General features: G+C 46.8%; 1 protein-coding gene and 1 long non-coding RNA gene across 3 annotated transcripts in view; one reads left to right on the top strand and one right to left on the bottom strand.

Annotated features, from left to right (window-relative positions):
* Nucleotides 1-19,175, top strand: part of KANK4 (KN motif and ankyrin repeat domains 4) — a 37,216-nt gene that overhangs the window by 8,761 nt on the left and 9,280 nt on the right. For both annotated transcript variants that reach the window (XM_042951946.1, XM_042951947.1), the window contains exons 3-7: nt 5,113-7,059; nt 8,379-8,490; nt 11,436-11,654; nt 13,084-13,171; nt 15,388-15,607. In XM_042951946.1, coding sequence (XP_042807880.1) covers nt 5,113-7,059; nt 8,379-8,490; nt 11,436-11,654; nt 13,084-13,171; nt 15,388-15,607 — 2,586 coding nt within the window. The remainder of the gene's footprint in view (nt 1-5,112; nt 7,060-8,378; nt 8,491-11,435; nt 11,655-13,083; nt 13,172-15,387; nt 15,608-19,175) is intronic.
* LOC122227447 overlaps nt 1-19,175 on the bottom strand; it is a 35,699-nt gene that overhangs the window by 7,752 nt on the left and 8,772 nt on the right. The window contains exon 3 of the long non-coding RNA XR_006206062.1: nt 2,607-2,707. This is a non-coding gene — a long non-coding RNA (uncharacterized LOC122227447). The remainder of the gene's footprint in view (nt 1-2,606; nt 2,708-19,175) is intronic.

Genomic DNA, 19,175 nt, shown 5'->3' with positions numbered 1-19,175 from the left:
GAATCACATGACCTTTAACCAGCACAGGACTTAGGGACCAGCCGGCAACTCCAGCCCTGCCTCTTCCTTCTTTCCAAATGTAGTCACTGTATATGTCAAGAGTCTGCCTTTCTCCCCAGAGAGCTGCCTTTTCAGTGCACCCATGTAAGTGGTCCCACAGAACACCAGCTAATTCTCTTAATGCCCTGGGGGCCTGTCATTCCTGCCTGCCTCATCTGTCCCAGCTCAGCTCAGCAACCGCCTCCCCCCTCTCCGCTGTGCTCCACGTGATTACCCACAACTAGCTCAACAAAGGCACCCCTCCCTCAGGCACAACCACCTCACAAAATAAAGGCTGAAGAGGGAAAAAGCTTGGTCGCTGTCTTAAGCCTTCTGAAGAGGCTGGCTCATTAAATCTCCCTTCCTTCTGGCTGTGTTTTGGGTCACTTTCTCTATAGTTTCTGTTTTTCTTATTTCCTTCAGAAAACGAATATAAGCTTTTGGACTTTTCTTCCTCACTTAAAAAAATTTTTTTTTTTTTTAACGTTTATTTATTTTTGAGACAGAGAGAGACAGAGCATGAACAGGGGAGGAGCAGAGAGAGAGGGAGACACAGAATCCGAAACAGGCTCCAGGCTCTGAGCTGTCAGCACAGAGCCCAACGCGGGGCTCGAACCCACGGACCGTGAGATCATGACCTGAGCTGAAGTCGGACGCCCAACCGACCAAGCCACCCAGGCGCCCCTCTTCCTCACTTTAAATATCTCTGATTGGTTAGCTCACCTGCTGCACTTCACTGTGTTCCTCAAGATAACCACTGTGGCATCTCCCCCCTTCCCTAGTCCCCTTCCAATCCCCTTTCTTGCATCTGTGTGTGTCTTAGGCTCACAACTGTTTGCGGGTCATTTCCAAGGGTCTAGTGATCTGGCATGCTTTCAGACTCTGTAGGGAATCCTAGGTAGCTCTGAGCCTATATATCCTACTTTTTTCTTCTCCCCTGACTCCTTTTCCCAGTTTCCCCAGAATTATCTTCTTGGACTCTTGAGGCTGTCATTCTAACACAAAGCTAAATATTCCAAGGAATGAGCACACCTTCAGCAGATCCTCCCCTGCCTCACTCAGCACCAGCCTATAGCCTATCTTGCCTTTCTCAAGTCCCTGTGCTGTATTCTTTCTATGGCATTCATGCTAACAACCGCAATGACTCTGTCAGTTAGGTATTATTATCACCACGTTACAAATGGAGAAACAGAGGCATCAGGAAATTAAATAATTAAGTAATGTTCCCAGAAGTAGGAAATGACAGAGCCAGGATTCAAATCCAGCCAGTTTGGCTATGTGTTCATTTATCCGATCTGAAGCTCATTTTGAGCAGAGACGGTCCTCTTAATTAATTCTTGCCCTGGCCCAATGCCTGGAATTCTGAGGTCCTGCATACCTGTCACCAGGTAGAATTAAGAAGAGCAGGGCCAAATGTGAGCACAGGTCTGCTGGCATATTGGATCAACTCCCTCATACAAGGTACAGCATTCCTATTACATTGGCAGGAGAAGGAACACAGTGGTGGGTAGCAGGTAGAGCAGGTGTGTGTGTGTGTGTGTGTGTGTGTGTGTGAGAGAGAGAGAGAGAGAGAGAGAGAGAACCCATAGGGCTAGTTTAGGAAAGCACCTATTAAATCTATCATCCTGGATGGCTGCTCAGTCTCCAGACTCCTTTGGTTTCCTTCCATCTCCCTTGTGGAAGATTTTGCCTTCGAATCTGCTGTTTCTTATTTGATGCTATTATTGTATTTGTGCTCTGGACCTGCTCCCAGAGGCCACTGGGTAAATCAGCCTCAATTGAATTGAGGCAATAAGCAGATAAATAATGCAGCCTCTCCTTTAGGAGAGTTCCTTGCCTTCTCGGTCATAAATCTGCTCTCTACTTAACTTTAGACAAATACCTCCTCTCTGATTAGGTCTGTCCCTGTAATCCAGGAGGCTACAGGGCCGACCAGTAGGCTTAAGAGTACAGTCAAGTGTAGCCTGGAAAACTAACAGAAAAGCAATAGCTCTCAGTTACTGAAACTACGAGTGTGCCTCTTTGGGAAAGCATTGTTGGTAAAACATTGTGTGGGTAAATGGGAACTTATTTGGTATGGGGGGGGGGGGGGTTGAGACGTATTTACTCCTCATTGCCTGAAGTTCAGGTACCTGCCACAGAAATGGTAGAATCCAATGAAGACCATCCTGTGGATGAGCACCAGTGCCTCCTTTTGTTCCTTGCTATGGTTGTGACGTAACTGTGTAAAGCCTATGGCTTTACTGAGCCTACTAGGCTTGATTGTGTCAGTGTGCACACCATGAACCTTTGTGTGTCTAGTTGATTTCATTTAGTTCTTTGGAGGTAACTGTACTTCTCTAAACACAGAGGGCCACCTGAAAAGCATGTGACACTGGCCAAAAGGAGAGATCAGACGAGCAAGTGGGAAGAACTCAGGCCCAATATGTCATCACATGTGGGGAGAAAGCAGCCCCCCAGAAGCTACCCCAGGTAGCACCATCAACTGCACCCTTTTTCTTTAACTTGTCCCTTTCCCTTCATTCCTTTCTCTTACCTTGACCATGTCAGCCTTTAGCTTCTCTTACCTTGACCATGTCAGCAGGCTCCCAAATGGTCTTGAGGCATTTGGTTTGTCCTTTTTGCAGTCCTCTGTGAAGATACTCTTTGAGAAGCCACAGTTGATTACCTGCAGAGTGAAGTCAAGGCTTGTTGGTGTGCATGTGAACTGCTCCAAGATCTGGTTCTTGCTGACTTTTCCACTTGTCTCTTTCTACTCTTCTCTACCTCACTTGGAGCTCCAGCCACATCAACTGTATTTACAGAACTCCAGAACACTATGACATTGCACACCTCCATGCCTTTGCACATTCTCCGATGTGTATCTAGAATCTGTGCTATTTATTGCTGTGTAACAAACACCCCAAAACTTAGTGGCGTAAAACAAGAATGTATTATTAACACAGCTTAGCTGAGTGGTCCTCACTCAGAGTGCCTCACTGTCACAGAAGTCAGATGATGGCTGAGACTAGAGTCATCTGAGGGCTCTTCTACTCATGCCTGGCACCTGGGCTAGCATGGCTGGAACAGCTTGGGCTGGCTAAGCACGTCTCACCCTCTTTCCCCATCTCTTCCGTGTGGGGCTGTCAGGGCTTCCGCACAGTATGGCAGTCTCAAGGAAGATGGACTTCGTATGTGGCATCTGCCTTTCCACTGAGTGTGCATTCTAACAGACCCAGGTGGAACTCCAGGCTTTAACCTTGGAATTCCCTCAGCATCATTTCTACCATATTATTTTGGTCAAAGCAGTCACAGGCCAGCTCAGATTCAAAGGGGTGGAGAAACAGACTGCCTCTCACTGTGGGATTCCCTTATTTATGGAGGGTGGGAAGTGATGGTGGCCATCTTGGAGATAAACAGCTACAATGTCTTTCACCCTCTTGTTCTCCTGGTAAATCCCTGTTTGTTCATTTTATGTCAGTCTTAGGTCACTTTTGTGAAGTCATCCCTTTCCTGCCAAGGCAGAATTAACCTCCAAGCCTAAGAAAAGTACTTTTTAAAAGTTTATTTACTTTTATAATTAAAAAAAATTAATGTTTATTTATTTTTTGTGAGCAAGAGACAGACTGAGCATGTGCGGGGGAGGGGCAGAGACAAGAAGGAGACACAGAATCCGAAGCAGGCTCCAGGCTCTAAGCTGCCAGCACAAAGGCCAACGCAGGGCTTGAACTCACAGACTGCAAGATCATGACCTGAGCTGAAGTCAGATGCTTAACCAACTGAGCCACCCAGGCGCCCCTAAGTTTGTCCCCTTCTGTGTACCCAGGCAAATCCACTTCCATTATGAGGCATCGGTTTTCTATGTTTTGTGTTTCCACAAAGATAATAACTACAATATTGAGCACGTGTTGAGTGTTTATTATCATGTGAAGCACTTTATAAATATTAATTAATCAGTTCTCACAATAATCTCATCTTGCTATTGATATTCCCATTTTATAGATGATGAGACATAGAGAGGCTAAGTCATTTCCCTAAGGGTCAAAATACAGACCAGGCTTTTGAACCTGCATTCTTGATCTCTGTGCTGTCCATTAATGTTCTCTCCTGAGCTAAGCAATTTTGGAGCATGTTTAGCAGAATGTTAGGGGTGTTACATGAGAACAGACGATTTAACCTGAAGAAGTCCTTATGGATGCAAATAGTTGAAGGACTGACTTGTCCTCAGCATTCACTGCGGGAGTCAAGAAAATCAATGGTGCCTTGGTGTGATGAACTTTGTCATCACAATGTCCCCTGATAGTCTGGGTTGCCCTGAAAAGTCATGAGTCCCACCCCTCTCAGAGGATGTACACCAATGTTCCTTTCGACGTGGCCCTTTTTCCTTACTAGCTTTTATCCAGTCTATGAAGAATATGGTATTTCCTCACCTGACATGAGCTTTTGAAAGTGAAGCACTTTTACTCATGTTTGTAAAGCACTAAACAGTTTTCAGGTGGAAAAGAGCAGGAGCTGTGCATGACTACATGTTCCAATTCTCTCTGATCCTCCTGTATCTGAAGGCTGACACATGAGGTAGCTTAAATAATACAGAAGACATAACTCCTTGATATCTCTGGCTTCGGCAAGCTTTACTAGTATCTATTTGAATAATGCAAGGTTCTTTCTTAATGTTGAGGCAGTTGTGTATTTTATCCTTCAAAACCTTCAGTATTCATAATTTCCAATTAGTACCCTGATCCGGCAAATTCCTGGCCACTTCAGTTCAGCAGTTACCGTGACTCAGAACCAGAAAAACAGTATGAGACCATTTTATTTTGCTGGTCTGTGGGCAGATTCCACAGCAGTAACTGAGATGAATACTGCAAATTGGAAACTATTTCCTCTACCTATTTCCTTGCAGACATTGGCTAAGTACACACTGATTTAATAACCTGGACTCTCAGCATGGCCGGAAGACTGTGAGAATCTCAGCTTTAATTTAGAGGCTGGGACATTTAGGAGAAGTCTCATGTGAGAGCCTTAAGTCTAAATCACACATATTTGGCTTCACCACCCTGCAATTCTTATTAACATTGTGCTTCTTTTTTACAGGTCTCCCAGCCAAAGACCAGTCCTCTCAGGGAGAGGAAGAGAAAGACCCTCCAAAGAGCCACCCCTACTCTGTGGAGACCCCATATGGCTTTCATTTAGACCTGGACTTCCTCAAGTACGTGGATGACATTGAGAAGGGAAACACCATCAAAAGGATTCCTATCCACAGAAGGGCCAAGCAGGCCAAGTTTAGCACTTTGCCCCGAAACTTCAGCCTTCCTGACAGCAGGGCTCGCCCCCATGCTGCTCTTCCCCACCAAAACTGGTCCCCAGTGGTGCCAAGGAAGGTGCCGCTGGGGACAGAGGAGCGAGCCCAGTCGTTGCCACCTGGTGAACATGTGCAAGCCTCCACCAGCGGGAGTGACGTGAGCTACCACAGGAAGGCCCTGCTGGCGGAGACAGCCAGACATTTGGAGGCTGCAGCCCCCAGGGAGGCTGAGCTGGCCTCCGGGAGTGGACGGCCCCAGCTCTTGAGGGCATCCAGCATGCCAGCCACACTGCTGCAAAACAGGGCCTCAGAGGACCCAAGCCTAAACTCAGGTCCCCCCACACCTCCTGCCCTCCCTCCCCTTCAGGGTGAAGGCAATGTCTGTGATGGCACCTTTGGCCCTGCAGATGGATTTGCGGGCTTTCAAAACTCCACCCCACGAGCAACAACTCAACCCAAAGTCAGAGAGTTTGGGGACCTGGTGCCAGGGATTCCAGAGCTGGTCCAGGAAGGCGCTGAGCCTCCAGAGGATGCAGATGATGAGGAGGCTCCAAATCACCTCTCTTTCCCAAGTCCTCCCTTCTCATCCCAGGATGCACTGATAGTTCTCGAGGATGAAGAAGATGAACACAAAACCCCAGAAGCAGAGGTAGTGGTCACCCCTGGCTCCCCAACACCAAGTCCCCCACCTCTGCCATCACCCATCCCTGAGAACGAGTTCCCCCTAGAAGAAATAGAGCTCAACATCAGCGAGATCCCACCCCCACCACCTGTGGAGATAGACGTGAGAAGCATTGGCGTCCGGGTCACGGAGGAAAGCCTGGGCCTCCCCACGATGGATCCCATCAGCATCTCCAGCCTGAAGCAACAGCTGTCTGCCCTTGAGGGTGAGCTATCTGGAAGAACTGAGGAACTGGCCCAGGTCAGAGCTGCCCTCCAGCAGCAGGAGGAGGAAATTAAGGCTAGAGAGCAGAGGATTCAAGAACTAGAGTGCACTGTAGCTCAACTGGCAGATAAGCTTAGCCATGAGAACGCCAGAGATGCTCAGGGCCAGACTGACGCCATGGTCAACACTGACCCCCTCCATGGACTCTTGACCAGGGAGTTGTGTGACAAGAGCATTGAGGTCAACCTTCTGGGCAGCACAGGATCTGAAAGCTGGAGGGCTGGAGGAGAGGAGAATGGGCTCTTATGGGGGCAGGACAGCCACAAACCGGGGGATTGGAGCCCAGCAGAATTCATGCCACCATCTCAGCTCTCACTGCCACAAGGACCCGAGATGTTCCTCACGCCCTCTTTACATAGCTGCCTCTCCACTGAGCTGAGGATCGAAGAAACAGGCTCTGAGCTTGAGGGGGACCCTCAGGTGGGAGCCAAGGGTCTGGGCAAGGGACCAGGAGGCTCTCCATGGAGCAGTGATAGAAAGACTCCCCCGGCAGGGAGGGAGGAGGCCAGTTCAGAGCTGCCAGGGAAGGAGCGCCCAGGGAGGCCACCAAGTTCACCAACAGATGCCACTATTGGGCAATATGTTAAGAAGATCCAGGAACTCCTGCAGGAGCAATGGAGCTGCCTGGAGCACGGGTACCCGGAGCTGGCCAGTGCCATCAAGCAGCCTGCCTCCAAGCTCAGCAGCATCCAGAGCCAGCTACTCAGCTCCCTCAACCTGCTGCTGTCTGCCTACTCGGCCCACGCTCCACCCCAGAAGGAGCCCCCGGCCCCCGCCTCCTCTCCGCCGATGGGTGAATACTGGTCCCCGACACAGGGAACCATTTCTCCTCTACCTGGCGAGTCAAAGGGAAAAGGGATTTTAATTGCATGCATATATATGTATTTTTAAAAGGTTTAAGCAGCTCGGGGAACCCAGTGGAATAAAAACCCATCTATGTAACAGTGGAGGCTCTGTGCCCCTACTCTTGTCCTTGCTCTAAGGTTGGGCCTGACTGCAGGCTGTGCAGGCCTGTACAGCTGTGCAGATAGCACAGGGCACAAAGATGCCGGCCAGGGAAGTTAAACAGGAGCTGAAATTCAGCCCACACTCACTCGCCAAGTCTGCAGCACTGTGTCCAGCCAGAGGGGTGCCTGTTTCTCATTTCCATGGCGCAAAGGCAACGTCTAGGGCAAGAATGGCCCTGGCTGTGTGTACTCTAAACCTCAGCCTGCCTTCGCTGTTTCCTGGGCTCTTGCATTCCTGTGGTCCTCTCTGGTTCTTGCACAGTAGAGGTTTTCTCTAGCCTGGTTTTGGAGGAGCATGATGTTGAGATCGGAAATATTTCACTGAATACTTTGTGTGTGTGTGTGTGTGTGTGTGTGTGTGTGTGTGTGTGTGTAAGAGAGAGATTGAACGATACATGTGGAAGTCGACCCTTTGGCTGAGCACACTTCCTCTTGTAAGAGATCACACACTTTTCTGTTGCATAAAGTGGAACCATATTTTGCTTTGTTCAACGAGCGGGGCGCAAGTCTGCTTCCTGCCGCAGATCACAAACTGGCTGCTTTTTCCTGATGTCGGTGCTATTTCCAGTCTTGCCCATTGGAAAATGCCTCCCATAACTGTGAGCACAGCAAAAGAAGCCATGTTCTCGTTCACGTGTCTGCTCTACCTGCCCTGCATCGCAGGTGTCAACTGGCTTGTGAGCCAGGAAAGACCACTGAGGTGCCCTCCGGCAGAGGTGGGTGTTGGAGTAGAGGTCATGTGAATGGACTTCTGCTCCTGTTCTGCCATTCACTGAGCAAGTCTGAGCCTCAGATTTCCCTCCAGAAAACAGGACGATAATGGCACACACACCACATGGCTCTTCTGGAAGAGTGCCACTAATTCCACTCCATCATCCACACTCAGAAGGGCTTTGTGGACAGGGACAGGTCCGCTGGTGTTGACCAGAAGGCCAGGCCTCCTCAAAGACCTTCACAATATTTGATTTACATTATCTAGTGCTCTGTCCCTTTCTACCCCCTTACATATCTTCAGTGTGTATCCGCTCAAAGCAAGAGTACCGGTTTTGCTGCATTCTGGGGCATCCCCAAGATCATTCTAATCTGTGATGTTGTGTCTGCCTAGAGATCTCCCCGTCGACCAGCCTTAAATCCATAATGAAAAAGAAAGACTATGGCTTCCGTGCAGGAGGTAATGGGACCAAAAAGAACCTTCAGTTTGTTGGGGTTAACGGTGGGTAAGCATCGCTCGTGAAGCCCAGACTGCCCCCTCCACACTTCCCATCCCGCTGTTGTCCTTAGTGCTCTCTTTTCCTAGGGGGAAGCATCTGGTTCTCATTTTTCTTCAAGGGAATTAACAGCCCTTTAAAACTCCATCTTGGGTTTGCATGTGTTTGGCTCCTTGCCAGCTGTGGTGGTCTGTCGGATCCCGTGCTTTTAATGTCTCGGTGTTGGTGCCCCCCGGGCCAGGATTCCAGGTGGCTTCTGGGAATTTGGGGAGCACATGGGCCCTTTACAGAAGACATTTAATCTGCACAACAAACACTGAAACCAGGACAAACTCTTAGTTTGTTGCACTTCAAATTTCATCCATTTAGGTTTTTTTCTTCCTTTTAACTAACTTACTGCAAACCAATCCAACATCTTTTAGCGTGAAGAAAAGCAACCAATGCCTATTGACTCAGAACATGAATCAAACCTTATATATTCTAGAGAGTAAATCATTGGCTTTAGAATATTTTCTTTCTTTTTTTTTATTTTATTTTATTTTTTGAGAAAGAGTATGAGTGGGGTAGGGTCAGAGAGAAAGGGAGAGAGAGAGAATCCCAAGCAGGCTCCAAACTGCCAGCACAGAGCCCGACTCAGACCTCAAATTCACAAAACAGTGAGATCCAAGAGTCGGACACTTAACGGACTGAGCCACTCAGACGCCCCTGGATTCAGAGTATTTTCTAGACCAGTCATCCAACAAACATTTATTAAATGTCAACAAATGTATTAGGTGTCAGTCATAAAAAAAGTGAAATAAATCATGGTCCCTGCCCTGAGCTCATAGTTTGGACAGGGCAGGGAGAAGACAAGAAGTAAAGAGAAAATGCTGATATGCTGAGATGTGTAGAGGAAGAAGTGTAGGCCTAAAGGAGGGGCACATGACCCAGCCAGTGGCAGGCCCCGGTGGTGGCCCCAAAGGGGTCGGAACCCCTGCTTAATTCAGGTCAGATTAGAAGGAAGACACCAGGTTCAAATAAGAGTGACGGCACTGTTGCAGGTTCTGCAAGGAAAACGTCAGATATAAGGAAATGGGATGTCATAGGAGGGTTGCTGTTCTCATTGCCACTAACGTCAGCTTTCGCTGACGTTTTCAGCTTTCGCCAGCTCATGCACAGGAAAGGAGAATCAGCCTAATCTCAAAGTCTAAAAGCAGGTTCTCTCTCCCCTTCTGAAATGCCCCTGCCAGTGCCTGCCCTGTGCCCAAACCTGGAAGTCAATCTTGCATCTAGAGCTTGCCTCAGTGTCTACCATTGGCTCCTGTCTCTCTTCCCTAAAATGTGCCAAGTTGGGCCCATGCTGGGGCCCTTGCATTTGCTATCTGTCCTTCCACCCATCTCCCCCACCTCTTAAAGTGCTACTGTCCCAGATATTCTTCAGTATTTGTCACTTTAGTCCAATGTTTCTCAACCTTGGCTGCACCTTGGAAACCCTGGGGGAGCCTTAAAAATACCAACGTCTGAGTCCCCTCCCTGAAAACGCCAGTTTAATTAGTCTGGGGTGCAGCACAGATATTGGGAATTGATATCCCCTCAAGTGATTATAATGTGCAGCCAGGGTGAAAAAAACTTCTGCTCTAATTAATGTAGCCCCTCCTCCCATTACTCAATCCCATGGTCCTTTATTATCTTACTCATTGTTCTTATCACTATGTAATTATACTGTTTACACGTTTACTTTCTGTTGTTTTCCTATTAGAATATAAACTCAATTAGGACAGGTACTTTGGTGTAGCATTTAGAACAACGTGTGACACATAGTAGGTGCTCAATAAATTTCTGTTGAATGAATGAACTGACATCCAGGTGATGTCTTTATGGAAGCAACTGTAAGACAAGAACAGCTTGGTAAATGTAGTCTGTCCCCTACTCCCTTAATCACAAAAGTGAAAGGTGGTTCCAAGCACAATAGAAGAAATATCTGGTTTAAACAAGACAGAATGTGAACACGCCAAGGAGCAGGCTGGGTTTGCAAATCCAGTGAGCACAGGGGCCTTCCATAGGGGCCATCATTCAGAGAAAGGGCATGAGGGGGTTCTGTGGAAGCCGTGGCCACTGGTCTCCCCTGGTCTCTGTGGCAGTGTCCAATGGCCCCAGCACCCGAAATCTTCATCCTAACTGCAGCATCCTCTTTCGGGGTCTCCTGTTGACTATCGGCAGAAGGATCGATAAATCTTCCAGGACTTCTCTTCATGGTCTGTGGTCTGTCACCTCAGTGGAGTTGCACATAATTGAATATAAGGATCACTCCTGGGGAGGAGGGGCCACAAGTCAAGGGGCCCGTGCCCTTGCTTTTGCTGTTGCAAGTAATAGCTAAAACAGGCTGCAGCCAGGAAAGGCAGATGCTGGGTTCAGGTACCCTGACTGTTCAGGTTTCCCATGGAACCCTGCTGGGAGTAGATACAGATGGGTCCCTCCTTTCAGAGGTCAGCTGGGCTAGAACAGGGGAGCTAAATGGAAGCCTCATAATCACCTGGAGACGTGATGATTTGTCAGTCAACTCAGAGGATCCAGGGTGGGAGTGGGGATGTTTGCCTAGATCTGGGCCCCTCTCTAGACAACACGTTAGGATTCCCGAAAAAATGCTTCTGTGAGAATCTTGGATTGCTTGTCTGAATCCTCCAAATGCATTGGCCAATTAGGGTATGGGCTATTTACATGTTCACTGCAAAGAGCTCAGTTAATTATCTTTTCTCCCAAAATGGCCTCTGGTGTTAAAGCCACAGCTCTTAACTACATCTTTCTCTGACATAAGGTTCCTGGGAGTCCCCTCACCCAGGTCTGCAGGTATAGAGAATGGAGATGTGGTTTAGCAAGCTGGGAATTATTATCTGAAGCCCACCTGGTTCTTATATGTGTTGACCTGGGCACTGGGTAGGAAGCACAGAATGAGTGACCTTTGTCTTGTTCTCCAGCTATGAGACCACCTCAAGCGAGGAGACCAGCGGTGAGGACAGCTCCCCGGAAGACTTGTCTGACAGCGAGGCTGAGAAGAAATGTGATGGCACAGAACACAAGCAGGGCAAGGAGGCCCACCCCGGCTGCAAGGCCGGGCAGGGCATCCCAGAGGGCACCAGTACCTCAGGCCAGGACGGTGGGCCTCCTGAAGACCTCCCCCATCCCAAGGCTGAGAGGTGAGTCAGATGGGCACGGATGGGAGCACTGATCCTCCGAGAAAGAGCAAGGGCATTTCTTCACCCTTTTATTCCATTATTTGTTCATTTGTTCATCTTTCTCTCTGTTCACCAGATTTACTGAGTTTCTAATCTATGTTAGGCACAGACGTACTCCTGCCTTCATGGGATATCCTGTCATAGAGCGCTACGTGTAAAGCTAACATGGTCCCAGCACTAGAAATGTGAAGGACTTTACATGTACTATCTTAGATAATCCTTTTAATTATCCTGCAAGGTAGAAATTATTATAATCCCAACTTTACAGATGTGGAAACAGAGGCTTAGAGAAGTTAAGTGACACAGCTAGCAGAGCAGGGATTCTGACCCAGATCTTTTCTGATTCTTACCCATATGCTTTTCTGCCTCTCCCGTTGGCCATGTTGACATAACCCCGTCTTTGAAAGAGATGCGAGGTCATGTCACATGATGAAAAGAGTACTGTCTTTGGAGTTGGACACACTTGGATTCAAATCCTATGTCTGCCACAGGGTCACTTTACACAAGGCACCTAAACTGTGGTTGCCTCAGTTTCCTCATTTGGAATAATGTGGATAACAGCCACCTGATAGGTTTGACCTGAGGACTGGATGAGAAAAAATATGTAAAATGCCTAGCACAGTGCCTGCCACACAGTAGGCTCTCAAGAAATAGTGGAAATAAGGATAGTAAGTACCATAATCATCACTACCACACCCAGCCAGGGGTAGCGACGAGCAGTGAGTGGGATCTGACTGCTAAGTGGGTACACAGGGCTGCTCCAACATGGCAGCACTATAAAGACGTGATGAGGGTAGAGCTTCCTGGTGACCAATGCCATTAAGTCCTACCCTGGGATGGTCTGTCTGCCCTTATACTAACACGGGAAGAGTGCTCATCATTGAGTGCATCCCAGCTTAACTGATTTTCATTTTATTGACTCTGTTAGCATTGATGGTACCCTTCATGAAAGAACCACCTGACAAAATTTGCTAGTATGGATTGGGTTCTTTGGGTTTTTCAAGTCACTGAGGCAGAAAATGTTTTAGCCAAAGTCAGGAAGACAGCCCTTCCTTTCCCAGCATGTCAGGAATTGCAGTTAGGCCCATGGCCCCCAGAATGCTTTGGTGATCTACTCCCTCCTCCTGAAAACAGCAGGATTAAAAGGGCAATGTGCTTGACTCACTCTTCAGAAGAGTTCAGAAGCCAAGCCTCATTGTGGGAGGCTGTATTCAGTGTAATATCCCTTGTCCTGGGAAGTTGCTCAGTGTGGGTGTTTCAGCCGCTGAGAAGCGAAAGTCAAGGTAGGGGATTACTTTCTTTTTTATTAATATGAAGATATATATATGTATATATATATATATATATATACATATATATATATATGTATGTATTTTTTTTTCTTCTTTAGATATCAGCCTTCAGAAGAATTCCTCAGTGCATGCCGGGCATTGAGCCAACATCTGCCAGAAAGTGGGGCCACCACCGACCAACTCTTGGTACTGTGATTTTTCATTGTCATGGAAGGATGTCCGTGCTGTTTAAGCTGTTAGTTCCAGCTCGGTGACTTTGGTCTCCCGCCTGAGGCGGCAGTGTGGGTGTGCACGGAGTCCCTTTCCTCTGGGTGCCTTCATTTGCCCAAACTCTGCTGCCTAGGTGATGGGTTATGCTGGGAGAGGGGAACCGATGCATTTGCACCAGGAAGCAGCCTGGTGCTCAGAGGCACTACCGAGGGCTATCAGGCGCTGCACCTGAATATCAGGTGTACAACAATCAACAAAACAAAACTGTGTGGCTTAGGCTCAAAATCACCTCACAATTGGAGAGAGCTGTGGGCAGAGTGAAGAGCGTGTGGAATGGGAACCGGGATTCTAGTCCCAGGACCTCTGTGAGATCTTGAGCAAGTCAGTTCACCTCATTAATAAAATGAAGGTGGGCAGTGGGCAGCATGTTTCATTACCCTCAAGCCCTTGTATTTAATTCTGTAGTCTATACTGTTTTTCTTGACGTGTACCTATGGGTTGAGAGACCAAAAGCAAGAAAATATATCTGTTGGCGCCTTAATGGCCACAGAGGTGTAAACAGATAACCATTAGGTTCTACTTTTACTCAAGAAATACTGGCACAGACACATTTTCCCAAGTCATGAGAGCCAGCTGGTAAGCCCCAGTGTGTAACAACCCATAAGCATTTTAGAGCCCATTTTGTTCTCCCTTGCAGAAGAGGCTTAGGGGTAAAAAATGACCGATTCAGCCCAACCCATCTTGATTATTTTATCTCAGCTGATTTTGCAAACAACTGTTCCCAGATTGTTAAAAAACCAGTGTGTGATGTGGATGGATGTTGATCGAAACTCCTGTTACTTATTCTGAGTTACAGAATAAGTAGTTCTGAATGAATTACAGAACTAAGCTGTATGTTCCTTAATATTAGGATCTTTCTCCAGATTCTCCTGAAGATTCCACAGGAAAGGGAGATATTCTGATATATAAAAAATGTTTCAGCCACAAAAGATTCCACTGTTTCTGCCTAGAAGACATAGGGTAACCTGGATGGCTCAGTTGGTAGAACATGCAACCCTTGATCTTGGGGTCGTGAGTTCAAGCCCCACACTGGGCATAGAGTTTACTTAAAAATAAAGTAAACAAGAAACAGAAAAAGAAAAGTGACAGAAGATGTGCAAACCTGACACCACACCCAGGTTAGGTTCAAAGTACCCCCGACCCCCACCCCACCTTCGAGACAAAGCAGGTTGTACAAAGACCTCACTGTGTAGAGCCAGGGACAGGTTAGGGACCCAGCCCTCTTTTTCACCCACATTTGGTAGTTGAGAAAGGTTCAAAATGACTACATGACTTCCAAGGTCATACAACTGAGCCAGAAAATGACTATATGACTTCCAAGGTCATACAACTGAGCCAGGACTTAAGCTTGGCTACATTGGCTTAAGTGACTCCAACTCCAGTCCCTTTCCAGAATGAGTGTGAAGTCACATCCCCATGGTTTCTCCTCCCCCTTACATAAATAACTTAAACATGTTCTATTTTAAACATGTAGGTCATGTAACACAGAGAATCGATGTCATTTATGTCTGGAATTCTCCTCATCGATGGTTCCAAAGGAGCTAAATACTGCAGATAGTGAGGTCCTGCCATGGGTTGTTAAATCATTTTCTCTGAAGGTTCTAGCAAAGCTTAAAAGCCAAAAATAATTCAAGCACAGCTGTTTGGGTTTTATTTTCTAGCATAAATTGGCCATGTTGTTGATCTTAGCTTTCAGCATGCATTTTTCCCATTAGTAAAAATGTTGTGACTTGCTAGTTATGGCTATTGAAAACACACAAAAGTCCTGATAGAGTCTGGGCTAAGGTCAATATTGGCTGGTTATATGAAAGACGGGGCCTTGGTTATCCTGTGCATACAAGGGACGCAAGCTAAACTTACAGTAGATTCAAACTGTCACCTAGGACACTGTCACCAGTTATTGTTTGCTCTCCCAGTCCTCTTTCTACCTCACATGGGGGGCTCATCACACAGGTGCAAACTCAACCCCACTAGCTCTGATCCCTCCAGGAGTAAGTCACATGGAGTTACAGGGAGCTGAAGGGCTAGCCGTGAAGCATCCAAAGCTGACTTTTCCTAGTGGGAAGGAACACCCCAGCTGGAGCACCCCAGGCCAGGTAATCTCCTGGAACTGGAATCTGTTGGTATTTCAGAGGCAGAGCTTGAACACCATCAGTCAAGAGTGGTTCCGTGTCTCCAGCCGGAAGTCGTCTAGCCCTGCTGTGGTGGCGGCCTACCTCCGTGGGGTCCAGCCCCACTCCCCACACTTCCTGAAGCTGCTTGTGAACATGGCAGATGGCAACGGGAACACGGCTCTTCACTATAGCGTGTCTCACTCCAACTTCTCTGTGGTGAAGCTGCTGCTGGAGACAGGTCAGAAACAGGTGCATCTGCACAGCCCGGGTCCCTCCTTGAAGGGCAACTTTTGTAGCCACTTCCTTCCAGGGAGGTGATGCTTCACTGTCCTGAGTTCCTCCTGTATTCTAGGAAGTGGACCAGACCACCGTGCCTTTGTTATGTCACTTATTCTTCACAACGCTCTTGTGATGTAGGTATTACTATCCTCACGTTGCTGTGTGGGACAACATCAAGTGGCCTAGGAGTGACAGTGTGGACAGGTGGGTGATGGGGCTGACTGAAGGCATGTCCAGGTCCAGTGTCATCTAGGAATTCATGAAGGCTGTATGTGGGATATCTAGGAGAGTATCTATAGGAGATTTAACACCCCAAATGATCCTCCGCAGAGTAGGCCCTCTACTAAGCCCCTGGCAAATGAGGTCTCACTTAATCCTCGTAACTCCTGTCAATAGGGATGATTGCTCCGATTTTTTATAAGTGATGCAAGTGATGCTCAGAAAAGTCAATAGGCTTTTGCGTGATCCCAAGATCACATAATGACTAAGTGTGCTGCTGGGGTTTAAAATTGATACGACTGACTTGTTCTTCCCATTCCTGGCATCCAGGAATTAGAGCACATGCTAGATCTGTAAACCTTATGTAGGAGGCTAGAGGAGGAGTTTAAGTGGGCATCAGGGAGTCTCAGTTCTAGATCCAACAGCTTTCCCCCAACTTGGATCTTATCCACCCTGCCTTAAATTCCTCCCACGGCTTTCCATGTCTCTTAAGATGAAAGGCAACTTCCTCAGCCTGGCCTTCAGAAATCCAAGACTCCTGCGTGCATTTGCTCCCTCAGCCACCACCATGCATTCTCTTTCCATCCACTCCAGTCAGATGGCCTCAAACTCACCATGCTCATTTCCTCCTTTTCTCTTTCTATCTGAACCCTTTTCCCTAAAACACTTCTTGTGACTGGCTCCTTCTCATCATTCCAATACTCCAAAGGTCCCTTAAGAAGCCTTGAAACTTTTTACTGGAATGAATAGGTGATGGACCTAATGACAGCCTAAAATTCTTTCCACTTTCCACATCATCAGAGGAAGATAAAGTCCCAACTCTGACATTGAGCCAATTTTACTAGATTTCAGTTCTTCATGGATTCACGCATACCACAAAAAGGGTAGCTCAACTGAGAAAGGCACATAATTCAATGGAACATGCCCCTGTGCATGAAGAATCCAAAGACTGGAAATGTAGAGCCCTCATCTTCAAGTAGCTCAGACTTGCAGCCTGTTAGAAGTTCTCCAGGTGGGCCAGGCCAGAGAACAGACACCCTAAACTTTGGTTGTTGTGCACTTCTGCTGGTGTGGACTGAGAATCCATTCAGTTCTCACCAACCCTAAAGTGATCTGGAAGCTTTCTGTTTAACTTACTGATAGAGCTAAATAGCCATAAGCACAAAGAACGAAGATTTGCTGGAGAACGGGCTGAAGGTACCATTACTTTCCCTCAATGTAGAAGGGCTGTTGAGGAGGACAGACCAGTCACACTCCGGAACTTAGGCTCCCATCCCAGGCAGTTGTGAAGCATCCAGAGAGCACACTACAAACCGTAAGGGGCTACACTGAAGTGACTCGTCATTTTTGAGAATGGAGCCAGCGGGTGCACCTCTACCACCTTAGTCTTTTGTGATCCTTTTTTTTTTTTTATTTTATTTTTTATTTTTTTAGTATTTATTCATTTTTGAGAGACAGAGAGAGAGAGAGAGAGAACAAGCATTAGCAGGGGAGGGGCAGAGAGAGAGGGAGACACAGAATCCGAAGCAGGCTCCAGGCTCTGAGCTGTCAGCACAGAGCCCGATGTGGGGCTTGAACTCACGAACCATGAGATCATGACCTGAGCCGCAGTCAGACACTTAACCGACTAAGCTACCCAGGCACCCATGTGATCCATCCTTTATTTTGCCAGAACACTACTGCAGGGGAGAAAGCTTGTTGAACGGGAGCGTGCTCAGTCATGAGTCTTTCTTCTTGACTCCAGAGAGGGTTGGCTTTACTCCCTAGGGGCTGCTCAGATGAATTTGCTGTGAAAGTCCTGGGTGAAGCCCCTTTCTGAACCCCTGAGGAGGAGTCAGTCCTTAGTCTGCTGAGCTACAAGTCATGTTCCTGAAGAGAGTAAAGAGAACTGTAACCTGAGGACTGTTTACAGCAAACAGTCCTGTATTCTAGCAAGACAGCTAGACACAAGATAGTCAAGAGGTAAAAATAAAACACAAGCAAACACAAGATAGTCAAGAGGTAAAAATAAAAAAGTCATTAACAAGGCAATGCAGATATTCCCATCTTTATCAAGGCAAAGTTGTGAGGCAACGTGTGGAGTTAAATTCGACTTTCATAGCCCAGCTGGTCATGACAGTGGTCAGAGGGGCTTACTGATGATAAATGGACCAGACTGATTTTTTTGTATCCACTGGCATCCTGGCATCACAATGGCACATTTCTGAAAAATTGTTTGAGGTGGGGTGGAGCGAATGTCAAACAAATATTGTTTTTTTACCCCACGTACAGAACTTGTAAATAAGTCACCCTAATTGTAGGTTTATGCATTTTTTCATAAACCATATTTGTTACAATGAATACCTAAGTCTTCATGAGCAAGTAGCAAGGATACAGAAATAAGAATACTATACTAGTGAAACAGTAAGTGCTTACTGACTGTTTACAATGTGCTAGGTACTGTTCTAAGTTCTTTTGATATATTAACTCATTAAATTTCATGGTAACCCCATAGGTTCTATTATTATCCCCATTCTACAGAGGAAATGCTAAGAAAAACTAAATGACTTGATCTATAGAGATAGTTTTTTTTATTGTCCAAAAGAGATACATAGCTTTTTTGGATAAGCAACAGTATGGGAAAGATTTTGTTTTCCACATGGTATTGCCCTTAGGAAGTGGGACTGTGGGCCATCTGGATGGCTCAGTCGGTGAAGCGTCTGACTTCGGCTCAGGTCATGATCTCACAGTTGATGAGTTCAAGCCCCACGTCAGGCTCTGTGTTGACAGCTCAGAGCCTGGAGCCTGCTTCAGATTCTGTGTCTCCCTCTCTCTCTCTGCCCCTTCCCCACTCATTCTCATTTTCTCTCTCTCTCTCTCTCTCTCTCTCTCCCTCTCCCTCTTTCTCTCAAAAATAAATAAACATTTAAAAAATTTATAAAATAAATTAAAAAAAAGAAGTGGGATCATTTATACAATAGGTAAGAAGCTGATGACCTATGTCACCTTTGGTGCAGCGAGATATGAATGCATACCCCCAGGGTTACAAAACAGATATTTCCTTTGAGTTCTCAACTAATACTTTATTTAAGTATTTAAATATTTAAAATGTGCTATTTTTCATTCTACTTTGAAATGTATATTCTTAATTGCTTTAACCCAAATGTGTATGGAGGCCTCCCCCTTCCCCGATTTTTCAAATAAGATGCTTATTCCTGGAAAGATTTCCTGTGGCGTTTTTCATGCCACCTGGCACACTGCCCAACATATCACTAGGCCTTTGGAAAAGACATGAAAACGCTGCCACCAACTTAAGAGTTGTACACAGA

The sequence above is a fragment of the Panthera leo genome, chromosome C1, assembly GCF_018350215.1.
Source record: "Panthera leo isolate Ple1 chromosome C1, P.leo_Ple1_pat1.1, whole genome shotgun sequence".
NCBI classification, from domain to species: Eukaryota; Metazoa; Chordata; class Mammalia; order Carnivora; family Felidae; genus Panthera; species Panthera leo.
Note: the sequence above shows the minus strand (reverse complement) of the source record. Positions and strands in the feature narration are given on the sequence as shown.